At 40.0% G+C, this 18,587-nt stretch overlaps 1 protein-coding gene across 2 annotated transcripts in view; it reads left to right on the plus strand.

The window, feature by feature from the left end:
• Positions 1–18,125, plus strand: part of taok2b (TAO kinase 2b) — a 37,071-nt gene extending 18,946 nt beyond the window's left edge. Inside the window, exons 17-20 of one of the 2 annotated variants that reach the window (XM_084740280.1) lie at positions 654–893; positions 7,860–8,072; positions 11,652–11,834; positions 13,277–18,125. In XM_084740280.1, coding sequence (XP_084596406.1) covers positions 654–893; positions 7,860–8,072; positions 11,652–11,834; positions 13,277–14,224 — 1,584 coding nt within the window. In that variant the 3' untranslated portion in view covers positions 14,225–18,125. Of the gene's footprint in view, positions 1–653; positions 2,824–7,859; positions 8,073–11,651; positions 11,835–13,276 lie in introns of those variants that run through there. The other variant, XM_084740279.1, reaches the window with a different exon arrangement.
• The last annotated feature ends 462 nt before the right edge of the window (positions 18,126–18,587 follow it).

Raw genomic sequence — 18,587 nt, forward strand, 5'->3', positions numbered from 1 at the left:
GGGAATGTTAGGTCGGGAATTCCTCACATTCAGACATTTATGTTGGGAGGCCTTTTATTTTTAACTTCTATTTTGAAATGTAAAAAGCAATGAGCTGTGAAGTGCGTTCATTGTACCACTGTAATTTTGGTAAGACTTGTTTAAATACCCTAGTTAAGAGTTAACCTAACTGGCTAGCCTATCTAGCTTGGCCTACATAACTGTGAACACACAGTTAACGTGTTTTCTGAGTAAAATTATGGTGATAGTGGTTACTGCAGGAGTTGATTAGTATTCACACAGTCACGGAGAGTATGCAATCTCATTTTACAGTCCTTTAATGCTTTTAATTAACGCTGGCTATCAGCTTACTCTCCAACACTCCTCCTCTTAACATCTCTTTTGCTGCTGTCGGGGAGAAAAGTGGGTGAGAAAGCACAGCTGAAACTGGTGTATCATTATTTTAGAACATGAGTATTGAAATTTTTTCACATATTCACAATCTATGAAAAATCAATGGTTTTACAACACTGTAAGAAATATACTTATTGTGAAATATTCTGTTAGTTACTTAGATATTTAAATGTACTTTGGAACAGTCTCGGTTTGAAAACCTCATGCATCTGTAGAAAAATCGTCTCTCTGCCTCTTCATCATCTTCTGTTCTTCTGTAGGAACTGAACAAGAAGCAGACTCTGAAGGACTTGGAGTGTGCCATGCTCCTGCGTCACCACGAGTCCACCCAGGAGCTGGAGTTCCGCCAGCTGGGTTTGGTGCAGCACACGCGGGCCGAGTTGATCCGCACGCAGCACCAGACGGAGCTCACCAACCAGATGGAGTATAACAAGAGGCGCGAGCAGGAGCTGCGTCAGAAACACGCCGTGGAGGTCCGCCAACAGCCCAAGAGCCTCAAAGTGAGTGAGAGCGCCCAGGGCCAGGGGTCTCCCGAGGAGGGACAGAGCCAGACAACACCAGAGGAGGCGGGGGTGGTACAAGAAGAGGTGGAGGAGTTAGAGAAGGAGAGGGAGATGGTAGCTAAGGATGATCAAGATGAGCTTGATGGAGTAGTGTTCAGAGATCTGGTGGAGGGTGAGAGTGTCCCTGCAGTAGAAAGGAAAGATGAGGATAAACCAAAGGATGAGGAGAGGGAGAAGGAGGAGTGGAAAATGAATGAGGAATGCACAGAGGTGAGGGAAGTAGAAGGTGTGCAGTGGGAGTATGAGGAAGACCACAGTAAAGCCACACACTTAGACACTGATGATGAGGAAGAAGAGGGCAGGGGCGTGGCTGATGGTTGTCCGTCAGAGCTCATCTCCTCCCTGTCCCCAGAAAAGAGACGGCTCCGTGAGCGAGACTTGGACGAGCTGTCCGAGTTTTACTTCCCTGACGCTCCCGAGGAGCTGGAGCCCATCCCCACCTCACCCCCTGCTCCCACTCCGCCCGCCCAGACATCTCTCCCCTCGCTCTTCTCTCACGCCATCTGCCTCCTCCTCTCCCTCTCCGCTGCTGCCCAGCCCTCCAACCCCACTCTGTTGCTGCTCTCCATCTTCCTCCTTTCCCTCCGCCGCTCCCCTCCTCTGCCCTCAGTGGCTTCTGTCCTCCTCTCGGCCGAGCTCGCTTTCTTGGCGCTTTTCTTCTCATACCTCTTCCTCCGCTCCTGTTGCTCTCTGTCTCTCTCCACCTACCTGTCGCTCACCCTCTGGGCCAGCGGCCTCTTCAGTTTAGGGCTCTCCTTCAGTTTGGGGATTTATTACATCCCCATGATTCTGATCTCAGCCTCTTTCCTCAGCTCCCCTTCCCTCTTCCTCTCTCTCTACTTGGTGGTGGTGCTGATTGTCAGGCCGGCCCGCGACTTCCTCCAGCACGCACCCCGCAAAGTCAACCGCCTCTGCATGCGCATCCTTTTCCGGCTGCCTCGGCCGCTGTTTGCCATGTGTCAGTCAGTCCTGGGTGGCATGGCTGAGCGAAACCTCTATGAGATGTTTCCCAAGGCAGGCCGCAACTGGGGTGTACGCCAGTCCAAAATACCCGTCCCCCTGAAGAGCTTACCTTTAGAGTATCAGGTTCACTGCAGCTACACCTCCCCCTTAGCCAAGGGCCTTCTTTGGGGGAAGCGTTTCACTAGACGGCCCCTCGGGGTCCTGGCAGACCTGGCTAACTCTGTAGTGCTGAAACTAGCCAGACAGCTCCTTAAAAAGCTGCCTCTCGCTGTCAGAATCAAACTCCAAAGTCTGGGCCTCCTGAAGAAGGAGATCCCGAGCAGGCTGCCCCGACTGCTGCCCCGGGAGGTCAGAGAGAGGAGGCAGAGGGAGAGGAGAAGGAGGGAGAGGGAGAGGCAGAGGAGGGTAGAGAGGGAGAAGATGTTTCGCGAGGAAACAAGGTGGGAGTGTGGGTTGAGACGAACTTCATCCGGGAGATTCGTCCGGGGGAAGATTCGTCCATGGAGATAGCAGGAGTATGAGACAAATAGACCCTTTTAGTGCAAACATCATGATCACGTCACAGTGTTAGCTGGAGGCAAAACAAAGGAAAATCTGGAGGCAAACAAGAATCACCTCAGAGTAGGAGACCACATAACCAAGAAAAAAAATTCATTTTGCTAGTAAGTAGTAACGGCTCCAAATTGAAGTTTTTGAAGTTTTGCAGGCGTCTCGGCATGCTGAACTGCCAACTCTGTTAAATGCACAATGCTTGACCACCACAGACTGTAAGTAGCTGTTAGCTGTAGCTACAGTAGTGGGCCAATCACATGTAGCATGTGATTTGCAATGATTGGATGTGGGCAAAAGCATTCAACAACTAGTCCTTTTTTTCCTAGATCTGAGTGCAACAAGGATTGAATGCAGGTATACCGTGAAGGTATTGAGTAGAAAGCACCCAGTCCTAAAGACAGCTATGGTTAAATAGGGATTTAATTACCTTATTAACTCTGGAAAAACACTTTATATAAACTCAACAGACAGAAACAAAATAAAACTCACCAAAACCGTCTTGGTCTTTCCACTCTTTCCACAATCACCAACTCAGGTTTGGTTTAAATAAATCCTTACTTCATGGAGTTAGGAAAACAGCCTGTAGAGTCAGACTATTTGACACCTAAGTCATCCTTAGGCTCAAAAAAATGGCAATGGACATAGCCATTTGCCAATAGCTGATATATTCATCCACCTTATGGTAGAAAGATGGTCCATCCATTGAGTGAATGTGTACCTGTCATTGGTTAAAGTGAACTTTTTCAAGTTAACACTTGCTGTCCTGCAGGGTGAGTAACCGTATATATTTAGAGGAGTTCGTATTTTTCTTCAGCCATTGTTAAGAAAAGGCCAACAAAACTTGCTAACTAGTGTTTGCTAACATGTATAGGGAATTGTTTTGCCTCCAACTAAGCTTGTAAACATCATAATGTTTAGCAACAGAAAATGGGTCAATGGAAGAAAAGAGTGGCACGTGTGTGCTGGTGGCAGTGGGATGTGTGTGTGAGTGTGTGTGAGAGAGAGAGAGAGAGAGAGCGTGATCATGATCCGTTGATCGACCATTGTCTGTGTGTCTTTGATTTCGGCCCACATGTCTCTCTTGTTACATGATTCCCAAACTGGTTTTTGGTCACATTTCTTCAAGATGAGACATATTTCACCCTGCACCTGTACATCTGTGTGCACTGGCTGAAAGTGATTTTGGCTGTTGAATGCGTACATGTGTGCCCAAAGCTGAACACACAGTTACTGTACCCCAAACCCAGTGAAGTTTAAACATTTCATTATTGTGCTTTTTGTAAAAGTTCCTTTAAGTTTCTTTAATTTTATTATTTTGCTCTTATTTTGTAAGACAAATATTTTTATGGTTATTTTTAAGACCGTTTTGTGCAATCTTTTGTTTTTCTTCATTAGTGGTCTTACTTCACAGGGCTGCACTGTTATCTCAGTGCTCAGAACAAATATTACAGTGTTGAGTAGCTTCATGGCTATAATTTCACTCCCCAAAGCTGAATACTGTGAAAAATAAGAAAAATACTCCACTAACATCACCCTTAACACTAGCTGTCAGTCAGTATAAAAGTGCAATAAACAAAGCAGAAAAATCTGGGACCATTGTAACACATTTGATATCATTTTGAAGTTTAGTTCTAATGTTTAGCAGGTCTTACTTTACAAGACTTAAAATAACATTTGGGGCCATGTAGCTGCAACGTTAAGCATATTCAGTTCATTGTTTAATGTTAATCATTGAATATTATTTACAGCTGGTGAAATTACTATTTTAGTTAGATATAGTATTTTTATTGCACGTTACGCAATAATCGTATGATTTACCATGTAAACATTTAGATATGTTCCTCGATAATCATATAAATACCAGTTGAGTGCCTAGTTACAGCTGTTTGCACAAATGTTATTAGCCTGTTGTGAAGTGACATATCCTAAATTGATAGTGGAAACTATAAAACAAGAACACAGGATATACTTTGGAGTAGTAAAAGTATAATATAATAAAAACCTATTTAATATTTCAATGTAGCTTAATTTATATGAAGCCATATAGACAGTCTTTTGAGACACACAATCAAAAAATAAGTCCAAAGATTGAAGCAACTACTGAATGTGAAAGTTAAGATTAAGACTATTTTATGAAGAGAAGATATCCAGAAATAGCAGACAACTGTTTAATTTTGCACTGTCCCAAAGACTATTTAAAAAATAAGAAAAAAAAAAAACAAATGTGGGAGAACAGATCGCTTCAGTTTAGGGCTGCTACTAACAATTATTTTCATTAATGCTTCCTTCATTTACATTCAGCCGATGAAATGTCAAAAAACACAATGGAAAAAATGGAAAAATGTACAGAGCCTAAGAGGATGTCTCCCAAACTCTTTTGCTTGACCAAAAGACCACAATTAGGGGTGCATGATAAATATTATGGGAAATTATAGCCAATTAACATTGGGTATCCATATCATGCACCCCTGTCCAAAACCCAGATATTCAGTTTACAATAACAGATAACAGAGAAAAGCAGCAAATATAAACCAGAGAATATTTGGCATTTTTTCACTATTTTTGCTGTAAAATGACTGAAATGATAAATCGAGATATAGTTTTCAATAATTTTTCTGTTAATCACCCAGTCGATGAATCGTTTCATCTCTTCTTCAGTCGGACCAAAAAGAAACTTGACAGTTAACGGTGCCGTTTTTTTTTTTTATCTCGTGCTCTTGCAAATTTGAGGATTTTAACACGAAAATGCTCTGATGTGTACATTTCATTACATGAAGACAATAGAACCAAATGTAGATTGTGACGTGCATAAATCTGAGAGTATAAGGATTCTAGCATTTGCATATTTGTGAGGGAAGTCTGGTTAAAGATGGGTGCTTAAAAATGGTTTTTATGTAGGAAAACGTGCCCTGTATGTCACCAAACGGTGAGATTTGAGCCATTAACATGGAGGAATATCGCTGAGTAGGAAAACTCAGTCTTAACTGTATTTGACCCAGGGGGAACAAAGAAGTAGGGCACATCTTTTGGGTGACCTGAATCTGGGGAAGTCTAGCTTTAAAAAAAGACCTTTTCACATCAAACATTGTTTTATTTGAATGTAACTTATTTGCCATAGAATTACATTTGTGTTCCAGTATCAGTTATCTCCTGTTCCTCTGTGTATGTTTACATGTTTGTATTCAGTTTTGTTGTTGTGACACCGTCTTGAGAGTTTATATCACCCTGAGTTTTTTTTTTTTTATATATATATATATTTAATTTATGCAGTATTTATCAGATTTAGTACTGCATTATGTTTGGCAGCCATTTTGTTGTCCTTTTATTCTTATTTTAGCTGCATGAGTGTTGGCGTACTGTATGGCTGCGTGCTCGCAAGCATAGATTAAAAAAATATTTTGTCATACTTTCAGATTTTTCTTTACACAAAAAATAAATTCTTTTGTGTGAAAATCATTGTCTTGTTTGTTTTTATGATTTTTGTTTCCATTATTACCACGTCTTCATTTATTTGCTTTTCCCCCTGATTTATCAGCCAAACTTAAATAGAAAGATCCCTTTTTTCATCATCATTCCTCCTGTTTCATCACACATTTTATCTCTGTTGTCGTCTGTTGTGCCCTTCCCTTTGTCTAAAATCCACCCAAAATAATGTAAACAGGTTAAAATAGGTGTAAGGATGTTAACTGCTGGGTACAAAGTCATTCATAGGCCTCACAACTAGCCTGTTATTTGAATCCATGTCCTATTTGCCAAATCGCAAGTTTAAGTTTGACTCCACTAAAGTAAGGAATAGTCTTTTTAAATAATGCCTAGATTTTATTTCTGTAGATTTCAGTCAAAATGTTCAGTCTAAAGTCATTACATAGATGAATCTGAATATCTTAAAATAAGGTCAATTATTAAGGCGTCCTTAATAATTAAAACTTGAGTCACTCACTTTAGATATCAGTACAGGTTAATCCCACTTCTATTAAAGGTACAATTTGCGATCCTGTATTAATGTACTCAGGTCTGTTAATATTTGGACTGAAAACCAAGCAGTTTATTGTGAGTTGTTCTAAAGTTATACATGTCTTCTGCTTGCATCAGAAATGTATTTGTTCCATTCAGTAATTTCACATGATAATTCACACAAAGGCTTATTTTTCATCTATAGGCCGACTTCTTTAATTAGATTAACTGAAGATACCACAGGCACGTGTGTGCTGCTTTTCTGGATGTGAGCTGGTGAAGGGTAAACCACAGGTACAAGGACTGACTATTTTATTATCTGGTTATATTAAAAACATTTTTCATCAATACTTTAGTTAAATGTTTGAAAATACCTTTAAGAATCAGGAAACATTTTTTCTCAACACTTCATCTTACATAATTATGAATTATGCTCAAGGAATTGACTGAAGAAGGTCTGCATTGTTATAAAATCATTGCATGCATTCTTTTATTCTCATTCTATTACAAACATATTTGTTGGATAAATCCACAGTAATCAAACACTGACTCAACTGATTAATTCATAGATTCAGAATCCTTGTGAGTTGAACTCAAGTATACTTAATATCTTCAGTTGCAGCTGACAGCCAGAGATTCTACAGTTAAAAAATCTGCAACTGCAAACAATCTTCAAACTAATATTTAATCAGAATTCAGTTTATTGCCAAGAGACTTGTGCACAAGAGGTATTTTCTTTGGTTACTTGGTGCGTATCAATAAACAATGCACAGAGAAAATATGTAGAAAGAAAAGCAAATTTATAAGCATAAATGCACTGTAAAAATGAACTATTTGTTTTAATGAAGTTAAAGTCCAGGCCCTCTTAAAACTTTAAGTGTACTGAATTTGAAAGATTGGCAATTTTTAATGATCACAAAAGCATAATAAACATAATAATAATAATAATAAAAAACATGACTAATCTTAAAGTGTATTCAAGACACACGAGTATTCATCATATATGTGTTCAAATTATAAAAAAAAGAAGGGTCTCAGCAGTGAGTTTGAACTCACACAATGCATGCTGGGAAGTCTGCTGATATGCTGATGATATTTCTTGATAAATGTAATTTAGTGATTTGATTGACCTCAAAGAACTCGTCTATAAATTCTGAAGAGTTCTGAAAATAAGTACTAGAAATTTTAAGTTTAACTTGAATTTTAAAGAATGTATATTTACATTAAGTTAATGAGAAAAGATTAGTTGATTCCACCAAACTCCCTTAACTAACAAAACTGATGCAAAAATGTCTTTAAAAAATGTAAAATCTGTGTAAAGTCCCATTGTGTGTCCTGATTTTCTGTATTTAATCCATCCTTCACCATGTTCGTGTATGAAACCACAGGAGCTCTTGAGCCCAGCTGCCTCCGTCTCTCTTCTCTCTCCTTCAGTCCAAAGAGCTACAGATTAAGCGTCAGTTCCAGGACACCTGTAAGATCCAGACCCGTCAGTACAAGGCGCTGCGCAACCACCTGCTGGAGAACACGCCCAAGTCGGACCACAAGGCCGTGCTGAAGCGGCTGAAGGATGAGCAGACCCGTAAGCTGGCCATCCTGGCCGAGCAGTATGACCACTCCATCAATGACATGCTGTCCACACAGGCTGTGAGTAAGGCAAGGAGACGTCGTTCACTTCACACTCGCACCACACCACCACTGCCTGGGGCCCGATCTGGGGGCCGTCCTGCCCACCCGTCCACCTGCCCGCCTGCCTGCTCACCTGCCCACCAACAAGCCTCCTCCTGCTCCTTAAGTGTTAATCTCCACCTAAACCCACATTCCCCAGTTTTACACTGAATGATGTACACCACCCTGTTTCCCCTGCAGTTAGTTCTGAGCATCCTTTTCCCTGACTTTTTGGGACACATGATCCTTATCTGTCCTGCCTCCAGTAAAGACAACTAAGCAGTGATGACAGCTGTGATGAAATAAATTTGACATCTTAGTTCAAAGGATAAAAGTTACTGTTAGTACTTTGAAGAAAGAAAATGAGGTTGAGCCATAACTTCAGGAGCAAAAACACTGATATTCAACCATTTAATTACTTCATACAATCTGTTTTATCCTTCGAAAATTAAGTCACGTTCAAGTAAGGTCCAGTTTTTTGGGGTCAATGGCCCAATGAAATGTGTAGGATGAGAAAAACAGGTCAGCTCAGCCGTAAGAGTACTAGTCAAAGTAACTAGTTGAATAAAAATTTAAATGAATAAATAAATAAAATGCAGCATTATGTAATTTATAAAAATAAAGATTTGTCAAAGTAAGAGTCACAAATGTACACAGAATTATACCCCACCAATGTAGCATTATAATCCTAAAACATTGTCAAACTCATGATGGACAGTTTTTATTTTATAGAAAAAATTGACAAGCGATATCATCTTTGTTATTCCACACATTCCTCTTCCTTGTCAGAACCAAGCACCTACTTCACCCACAATGCAACCCAACCTCTGGCAGTCTGTAAACTCCACACATCCCAGTTTTTTTCATTTTCAGTCTTGTAGTATTCAGCCCAAACCAACTCATCTGACGTAAGTGACATCACTTGATCTGTATGATCACTTGACCTCTAATGTGTAGAATTGGTGGAGTTTCCCTTTAAATAGGTCTAAAGTATTATTCCAATCCAATTGTTACATGACCTGTGGTATATATGATTGTCACACTACCTCAGTCCTCTTAGGGACTGTATGGAAATTACTGTCTGGTTGGAAAAGTGGGAGTGTTACGTATGATTTCTTTCTGCTGAATGTGGGGCGGTCTGATTGTTTCAGGAGAAGCTTAACTTTTTCTTGCTCCAGAGTAAGACTTCATAATGTTAACATCTTATGGAATTAACTGACAAATCATACTGAACACTTGCATTAAAAACATCTAAACATATGCATTTAGCCATAATGCAGAAGACAAGAATCAAATCTCTGTATCAGGGTTTTATTTTACACTTCACAATTATAACAAGTATAGCTGGTCTCTTTAAAATATGTGCAATTTTTTCATCAGCTGACATTTGTTGTCACTTTTTTCTGCACCACAATAGAACTACAGTAAATTTAAAGGTGTAGTAAGTGAGTCTGTCGCACGGCCACCAGTGTAAAGCCTTGGTATTTGACGACCTGGGAATGAGACTCAACAATCAACTATTTTTCCCTAGAATCACTTACTGCACCTTTAAATATATCATATTGATTTAGCCTATGATAAAATGCATGTTTAGCATTTTAGCATATTTTGGTTCTTAAGCTTGTGTCCCCTGAGAGAGTGATAAAGTGTTCATTCAGTAGCTTGGGGGGGGGAAATTTAAGCAAATATAATTATATAAGGTGGCAACTAATTACTGTTGTCATTAAATATAAATATGATGATTATTTTTTGGATTCCTCGATAAACTGTTTGCTTTGTAAAACTTAACAAATATTGAGAAATGCTCATCACAGTAACCGATTGGCCAACCAATAATCAGACATGAACTAGAAATAAACTAATATTATTCAAATAATTAAAAGGACAAGCAGCAAATTCTCAATTTGAGAAGCTGGAACCATTTCATATACTGAAGTGAACTGCATGTACCTCAAATTTGTACTTGAGTACCATACATGAGTTGAGTCGCTTTGTACATAGTCAAATAATTTTTTACAGTGCCTTATGGCTAAACTCACTTACCTCTAATCATCAGACTCATACACGCACAAATCCGAGGCTTTTAAATGAATGAAATATAGTAGCAAGAGGATGGACGTGACAAAACGTTCCCATATTCCAATGACATAACGCCCTGTGCTACTTTAATTACCTCACATGGCAGCGTGCCATGTAAGCCCAGTAAGCCAAATCCCTGCTGCCCTTGTTTGTCCGCACATCTACCCATACTGTGGTTAAAGTCTCTTTGGGCAGGTTTCCCAATCGCTGATTAAACACAGTCCTGAGGTCAGAGGAAAAAAAAAAGAAAGAAATATATGTTTTAAATGAAGAATGTCTTTTGAAACAAGATTTAATCTGTTTCCTGGAACCAGGTTTTAAAACAGACAGGTCAAGAAGTTCAACTGTTGTGCAACGTTTTATAATACGTACAATACACGTTTATTTAGATAACTTTTATATATTTTTCATGATAACTTTTTCCATCAATAGAATATGGACTGAAATCTGTATTTAATATTACCTGGTTGTGATTTTACACCGTTAGATATAAAAATGCTAATTAGAACCCTAAAGGTTCTTTGGCTTCTGCATAGAAGAACCATTATTGGTTTCCACTAGAAACTTTTATAAAAGTTCCACTTGGGACCCTTTCCAAGTATTCTAGCTGAAACCCAACATAAAGGGTTATACCTACAACCATCTGTGAAAGTCTTGACTCAGAGCCCATTATGAGAAGTTCTATAGAGAAGATAACGGTTACACCCAAATCCCTCTTTTGGTGTTCTATCCAGATCCTTTCCACCTTCTAAGTGTCCTAACAAGAACTCACTCAGCTGGTTCTACTGAGAACCTTTTCATACTCCATGGGTTTTCTCAAGAACACACCCAGGTGGTTCTACTGAGAAGGTTTTATATTCCAAGTTTTATCTAGAACACACTAACAGGGTTCTACTGAGAACCGTTTTTTGTTTTGAGGGTTCTATCCAGAACATTCCAAGGGGGTCTACTGAGATCCCTTTATATTCCAAGGGTTTTAACTAGAACAGATTCAGGGTGTTCTGGAGAGAACCTTTTTATATTCAAAGGGCTTCATCTAGAACACATCTAAGGTTCTACAGGAAACAAAAAGAGTTGACAAAAGAGTTCAACGATTTCAACAATCCTTGAAAAACTCTTTCTTCCAAAAAGGCTTCTTATGGAACCCTTAGTCTTCAAAAAAGGGTTCTCCAGAAGCAAATGGTTCTGTGTAGAACCTCAGCCCTTCAGGAAGAACCCTTTTGGAATTCGTATTTGTAATATTGTTGACAATTCATCATATTAAATACATCATATTCAGGCCCAGACTGATCAAACAAACACTGATTAAACAAACTTCTCCTCTGCTCTCATGTCTTGTCTCTTGTCTCCCTCTCTTTTCTTTATGTCTCTAATCTTCTCGTCTTCTTCCCTCGTCAACACTGAAGCACAATTTCTAGCCCATACAGTCGTTCCAAATCCATCTTTCATCACGCTCCATCTTTTTTTTTCTCCTCTCAGCTGCGATTGGATGAGACCCAGGAAGCGGAGTACAAGGTGCTGCGGATGCAGCTGCAGCAAGAGCTGGAGCTGCTCAACGCCTACCAGAGCAAGATCAAGATCCACACCGACACGCAGCATGAGAGAGAGGTCAAGGACCTGGAACAGAGGGTGTCTATCCGTCGTGCCCTGCTAGAGCAGAGGGTAAGTGTCCTTTTGGCACTCACTTTAGTATGAAAGAAAAGCTCCTTAAACTGAAGTAAAAGCCTCTGGTGAGTTTAAGGAATCCAGTTAGGCTTGTAGAGAGTAAAGTGACAGTGGGCTGCTGTGGCATTGTCAGCTTTTACAAGATTCAGATCTAACTTTTGCTGTTCTACGTTGAGTCTTTACAATATGCCTGGAACTTTTCTGCAACAACAGCCCCATTAAAGATAATTTTCATCGCAAGATTCTCTTAGCATTTCTGCAGCTTTCAGCCATATCAAACTGTCTTATTTATGGACTTCTCTTCCATGTTCGCTTGCAAGTTGAGACTGATGGTGCATTCTTGACCTTGTGAAACAGCAGATGACAAAAAACAATCCCACCATGGGGTCTACTCCGCAGACGCCCTGGAGCTTTTGAACATATTGCATATGTTCCTCCAAGAGAAATGGAAATTCGTACTTTTCCACAACAACTGGGCAACTCTGTCTGCTAGGAAAGATCAAGCTCAAGAGCTCCAAAACAATGAACATTCAATCTCATATTTACAACAATTAAAACGAGTAATCAAAATGAGTTCCAAAAATATAATCACTATCAACAAATATCTGCATAAGTGTTCTGGTTTCCATTTGTACTTGAGTTTGAGTTTGCATTGGCCAAAATGCAATCTCACATGACAATTTTTTAAAATTTATCTGCATTCATATTCAGATATCTGCTTGAAGAAATTAGCTAAATTACTCCATTCTAAGCTCTCAAGTTGTTAATCAGACTAAACAATGACAGAAGAAAAGAAGAGGAAGTCTTGGCATGGTTCAACAAATTGGGTCAACTTGAAAAGGTGGTCTTGAGTATGGTTCATGTGTACTCAGGTACAGTTCACATAAGGTGTGAAAACTAACCATACCAAAACAGGGAAGTGGTCTGCTTTTGGGATATTGTGACTGGCAGTCTTTTCTACACCATAGCAATAATACAAACAAATGGTGTGTGGGTGAAGATGCAAGCACAGTCAGTACAAAACAACATTACTTATGTGAAAGCTGATCAACAGGAGAGTGGAGGGGGCGGCAATCGTATTCAGGCATGGTACAAAGTAATCATACCTTATGTGAAAACCCCCCTTTGACTCTGAATGCTAGTATTTATTGCCTTCGTTGGTTGGATCAGTTGGATTGGGTAGGCTTAGGCACAAGGATTGTGGCCCTAACCCTAGCCCTAAGAATGTCAAGGTAAGTCAATCAGAAGCAGAGTAGGGCAGGTCATGTCTTCACCAATCTAGGGCAAAAATATGTCACAATGGAAATCCTTAAACATCAGCTGCTGCCCCCCAGTGGCTAAATTGGCATCACATGATAACCAATTGGTACTATGATGGACAATAATTTAAAGAAAAATGACATCGTGTTTTCATGTGTTTTCTGCTGCTGTGTTTCTAGATTGAGGAGGAGATGTTGTCCCTGCAGAACGAGCGCTCAGAACGTATCCGCACCCTCCTGGAGCGGCAGGCCAGCGAGATCGAGTCCTTTGACTCGGAGAGTTTGCGTCTGGGCTTTAGTAACATGGCACTGTCAGGCATCCCCAGCGAAGCCTACCCCATGCAAGGCTACTCCAACGCCCCACCCTCTGGCTCCCGCTCCGGCAGCCACTGGAGCCATGGCATACATCCACAGAACGCTCCGCCGCCGCAACACTCACGTCGCAGCCACAACAGCAGCAGCAGCAGCAGTGGAATCGGCAGTGGCAGCGGAGGAGGAGACCGCAGAAGTGAGTCCTCTTCCTCCTCCCATGGCCTGGGACTGGCCCTGGGGCTGAGCCGAGATGGGCGGGAGGTGCACCACTCGTCCCGCTCCTCCGCCTCCTCTTCTTCCTCCTCCTCCTCTTCCTCCTCACACCATCAGCGCCACCACCTGCCCCAACACTACCACCACCAGAGCACACCGCAGCTGTACCGTGAGCGTGAGAGGGATCGAGATCGAGATAGGGAGCGGGAGAAGGAGAGGGAGCGGGAGTGGGCTGGTGTGCGAGGCTCCGGTGGCGACCTGGCCCACCCACACCCCCTGCCCTTCTCCCATCACCTGCCCTCGCGCTCCTCCTCTCAGTCCCTGGCCATGCTACCTCCCCCGCCACCTGCCCCACCCTCCATTTCCGGCCCATCCTCCTCCTCCTCTTCCTCCTCCTCCTCGCAGGGGGGAATCTACGGTGGCGGTGGGCTAGGCGTGCGCGGTGCTCCCAGCCTGATGGCCCTGAGGAACAGCCCCCAGCCTTTGAGGAGGACGGCGTCCGGCGGAGGACCCGGAGGAGCCGGGGGCAGCGACGGCGTCCTGAGCCGGAGCACCTCAGTCACTTCACACATCTCTAATGGCTCCCACCTCTCCTACTCTTAGATGGCGGGAGGAAGAGTGCGGACAGGGTGGTGGCACGAAGGGTGGGAGTGATTTAAGAAGGTAGCTATCACAGGCTGCATCTCAATACTCTCAGCTTGCCACCTTGCCTTGTGTCCTTTCTTGGACTGATCTCTTGGTACACTCTTAGAAATAAAGGTGCTAACTAGAAACATGAAGGGTTCTTTGGCTTGTTCCCATAGGAGAACCCTTTTTGGTTCCTGGTAGAATCTTTTATAAAGGTTGCACCTGGAACCCTTTCAGAGAGTTCTACCAATAACCCAATATAAAGGGTTATACCGAGAACCATCTGTGAAAGGTTTCCTCCTATGAGAGATTCTACATAGAACCCTTTCTGGGAGTCATATCCAGAACATTTCCACCTTCTAAAGGTGCTTACAAGAACCCACCCACAGGGCTCCACTGAGAACCCTTTTATATTCCAAGGGTTTTACCAAGAAATCCACCCTGGGGTGGGTGTTTTACCAAGAACCCACCCTGTGACTTCTGTCAAGAACCCTTTTTTTATTCCAAGGGGTTTATCTAGAACCCACCCAAGGGGTTCTACCATGACCCATTATATATTATGGTACAAAGAACCATTGACAAATGAAACAAATGAGTTCCTCAAGGATTTCCACAATCCGTAAAGAACTTTTTCTTTCAGAAGGCGTTTTTTTTGGATGAAAAGGGTTCTTAATGGAACTCTTAGTCTCACACAAAAGCCTTGACAAACCCCTACTTCAAAAAGGGTTCTTCAGAAGCAAATGGTTTCGGGTAGAACTTCAGCCATTCAGAAAGAACCCTTTAGGAGCCCTTATTTCTAAGAGTTTATAGCTAAAACGCAGAGGGTTTGGGAATTTCATCCTCTCCCTGTAATGCACAGAAATGTAATGAGAGACCAAACTGACATTATTGAGCTGCTCCCTGCTTCTTCAGACTCAGGGTGGGTAGAGAGGTTTTCTCCCATTCTCACAGGTATCAAAGAGGGCGGGAGGAATGTAACCACCTGTAATACCACTGGATTAAGGTGATATTAAGTTTAAAAAAGAGGAGGTTTGTGTTTAATGTTTTTATCTTTGTTACCGCCTGTATAAAAGTGAGACCAGAAGTATGAAAGGAGGCCTTTTTTCCCTCCCGGAGCTGCAGAGAGAGGGCAGCCATGTCTTCTTCTATGATGTTCTATGCTGGAATGGAGAAAGAGAGAGGACAATGGGGAGGGAAAAAAGGAAAAATTGTGTTTTTTTGCATTGTGTATGTAATTGTATGTAGTCTGTAGTGTCCAGATATATCTAGCAAGCACTCGTAACTTCTGCTCCAGAAAGGAAAAAAGGGGGAGAATCACAAAAAGAAGGGTTGGAGGAAAAAAAAACACTTTTTATTGATTTACAAGTTGATGTTTTGTTGATTTTTTTGTATTAAGTGTAAAAAAAAAAACACAAAAACAAGTTGCTTGGAACGTCACCAATGCCTTTAAGGGGTTCTTAAAGGGATGTCGTGCCATCAAAGTTTTTATTTGATGACTTGCAAGATGATTTAAAACACGCATACGCAGAATGTTTGTAAAGGCAAAGAGACTCTGTTCTAAAAAAAATGCAGCTGGGATGAGGAGAAACATTTGTGTGGACATGTACAAAAACAAAAAGAACGAAAGAAAAAAAAAAAGCTTTCTGGCATCCATGACATATTGAGTATCTAAACAACATAGGTGTCTACTACGGGAGTCACTCCAATGCATGAGATAGATGTACAAAAAAAAAGAAAAAAAAAACATTTGTAAACATGACCAAACACATTTGAAATGTACCGTACCTGTCCAAGTTTCACTGGCATTCAAAGATCACTCGTCCCACATTTTTTGATCTTTACTGTACATATTTATGGGAATATTAAAAACAAAAACAAGTCATTGGTTTTATAGAGTAACAAAGATAACGATAGTAATTTTGATATATTCAAATGAGTATTGAATTCAAGGTTTAGAGCGACGACGACGACTCCAACTGCATTTTCTATAGGTGTCAATATTACCATAACTAATCCTGATGTAATAATTGTTGTTGTAATCATGTTCACATTTTTTCTCGCAAGAAGAAAAGGGCCCACTTTTACTGTACAAAAAAAAAATAGACGATAAAAAACTGTTGCATTGTCAGGTATGGTGTGTGTTCAAGGTATTAATGATTATTAATAAGGGATTATTATTAATAATTGTTAATGATTTATGTGTGTGTGTCGAGCGGTAAAGTCTGGTTCTATTGCCACTTTTTTTAAAGACAAAAACAATTTTAAAAGACACTCCTACAACAGCAACAACGCCCCCCACTGTTCACGTTGAACTCTGACCTCCTCCTCTGGACTCTCATAGAGAAAAAAAAAAAAGTTTTACAATTGGGCACTGGAATGTAAATGCTGGTTTTCCTTTTTTTTTTTTTTTTTTTTTTTTAATTTATTATTGATTTGTTTTCAGTTCAGGTTTCCACACAGACAGAACCTCTCAAAGGAAGCATGGAGAAAACAAGAGATGGAAAGAGATGTGCACAATCCTAGTTTATAATCTGACTGCAGAAGAAGAAGAAGGAGAAGAAGAAGGAAGGGCGTGATCGCAGACACCAATCAGTGTTTCATGAGCTTCTGAAGGTCCCTTTTCCCTTTTTTTGGGCCATTTACTTGAAGGAGACCAGAAATAACTGGACTGTTTTGTTGTTTTTTTTATTTTAATTGCAAAAAATAGTGAAAAAAGATAATCACCCTGCTGTTTGTATGACTCAGAAACACCAGCTCAAGACAATTCCCTGTATAACCTACTACTTTATGCTTGGTTGGAATCTCAGTGCATGCATAAACTCCTTATATAAACTAAGACTGGCGGCTTCAGGACGGCCTTTGTGTTGGGGGAAATCAGTGTGGTAGGTAGTGTTTTTAGACGGGTTGTTGTCAGTGTCAAAGGTCGTGGCGAGAGAGCAGGAACTTCCTGCATCATCATCATGCCCGGATGAAAGATGAAGACAAAGAAGCAACGCAGGCTCATCTGTGTTTTGCAGAGTTTTCGGGTGGGGTTAGGGGTGGGAGTGGGGGTTGGGGTTTAAATCCTTATTAAATATTCAAATCAAGCAACTCCAAGCTTGAGGAGGAGAAGGAAGAAGGGTCTTAACACATGTATTGGAAAAGAAATGGGGTGCTTTAAAAAGTAATTTAAAAAAAGATAATAAATTGATATTAACACATTAACTCGTCTTGATTTGATGTACTTCACACAGATGACCTTATTATTTAGATGTTTATTGCAGGGCTGCAACAAGCTGAAACAATTAAACGATTAGTCAATCAAGAGAAAAACAATCAGCAGCTAATCTGAATTTGAATTTCTTGCAAAAAAGAAAAACGGATCACAATCATGTTATCGCGTGAAAAGTTTATTGCTATAACAGTAAACTTTTCACATTATATAATATACAAGCTTATCACATTATAACAAGGAACTTTTCTTGTTACAATATATTACCTTGTTATAATATGGTAACTTATTGTAACAACATTTTTATAATGTGATGTTATAACCATAAGTTATTGCATTATAAAAAGAAACTTTTCTATTATAACAATATACTCTTTATTTTGTTATAAAAATGAAATGTTTCACGTTATAGTGTGATAACTTATTATAACAATACAAGTTATCAAGTTATAACATGAATACTATATTGTTATAAGAAGAAAAACTTGTAATAACAATATTTTATATCATGTGATAACATGAAGCTTTTCACATCATATAAGTTGCTCATTATAACATGATAAGTTTTTATGTTGTAATAATGTGGCAACCATACACTTAAATCTGTCTTTTTTGAACAAAAATGCCAAAAAGTTTCTTTGATGTGAGTATCTGCTGGTTTTCTTTATCATTGATGACATTAAACTGACTCTATTTGAGTTTTTTACAGTTTGTCAGAAAATATTACACTGTAAAACAAAATTTGTTTTAACTTTAAAAAGTTAGTGTCCGGGCTGGCTAAATTTGACTTTACTGGATTTTGAATTTTTTTTTTGTCAAATAAACTAATAATTAAAAGTAATTCAGTTGAACACGAGAAAACATATTCAGAAAGCTTAAGATATTAAGTTGATTGACCAACTCTTCAGTCACACTGACAAACACGTATAACATTTACCATAACATGGTCCCATGGTTTCACTAATCAACAGATTAGTTGATGAGAAAAATAACTGTTAATTGCAGCCCTATTGGTTTAAGAAACAAATAATCTTTTCTTTGTTAAGATCATTTGGCCCAAAAAATGTCAGCCCAGGTTCACATATTAAAATGTCTTATTTTTTTCAACTAACAGTCAAAAACCCAAGA

Source organism: Lutjanus erythropterus, chromosome 17 (genome assembly GCF_056507025.1).
Source record: "Lutjanus erythropterus isolate fLutEry1 chromosome 17, fLutEry1.hap2, whole genome shotgun sequence".
In the NCBI taxonomy this organism is placed as follows: domain Eukaryota; kingdom Metazoa; phylum Chordata; class Actinopteri; order Lutjaniformes; family Lutjanidae; genus Lutjanus; species Lutjanus erythropterus.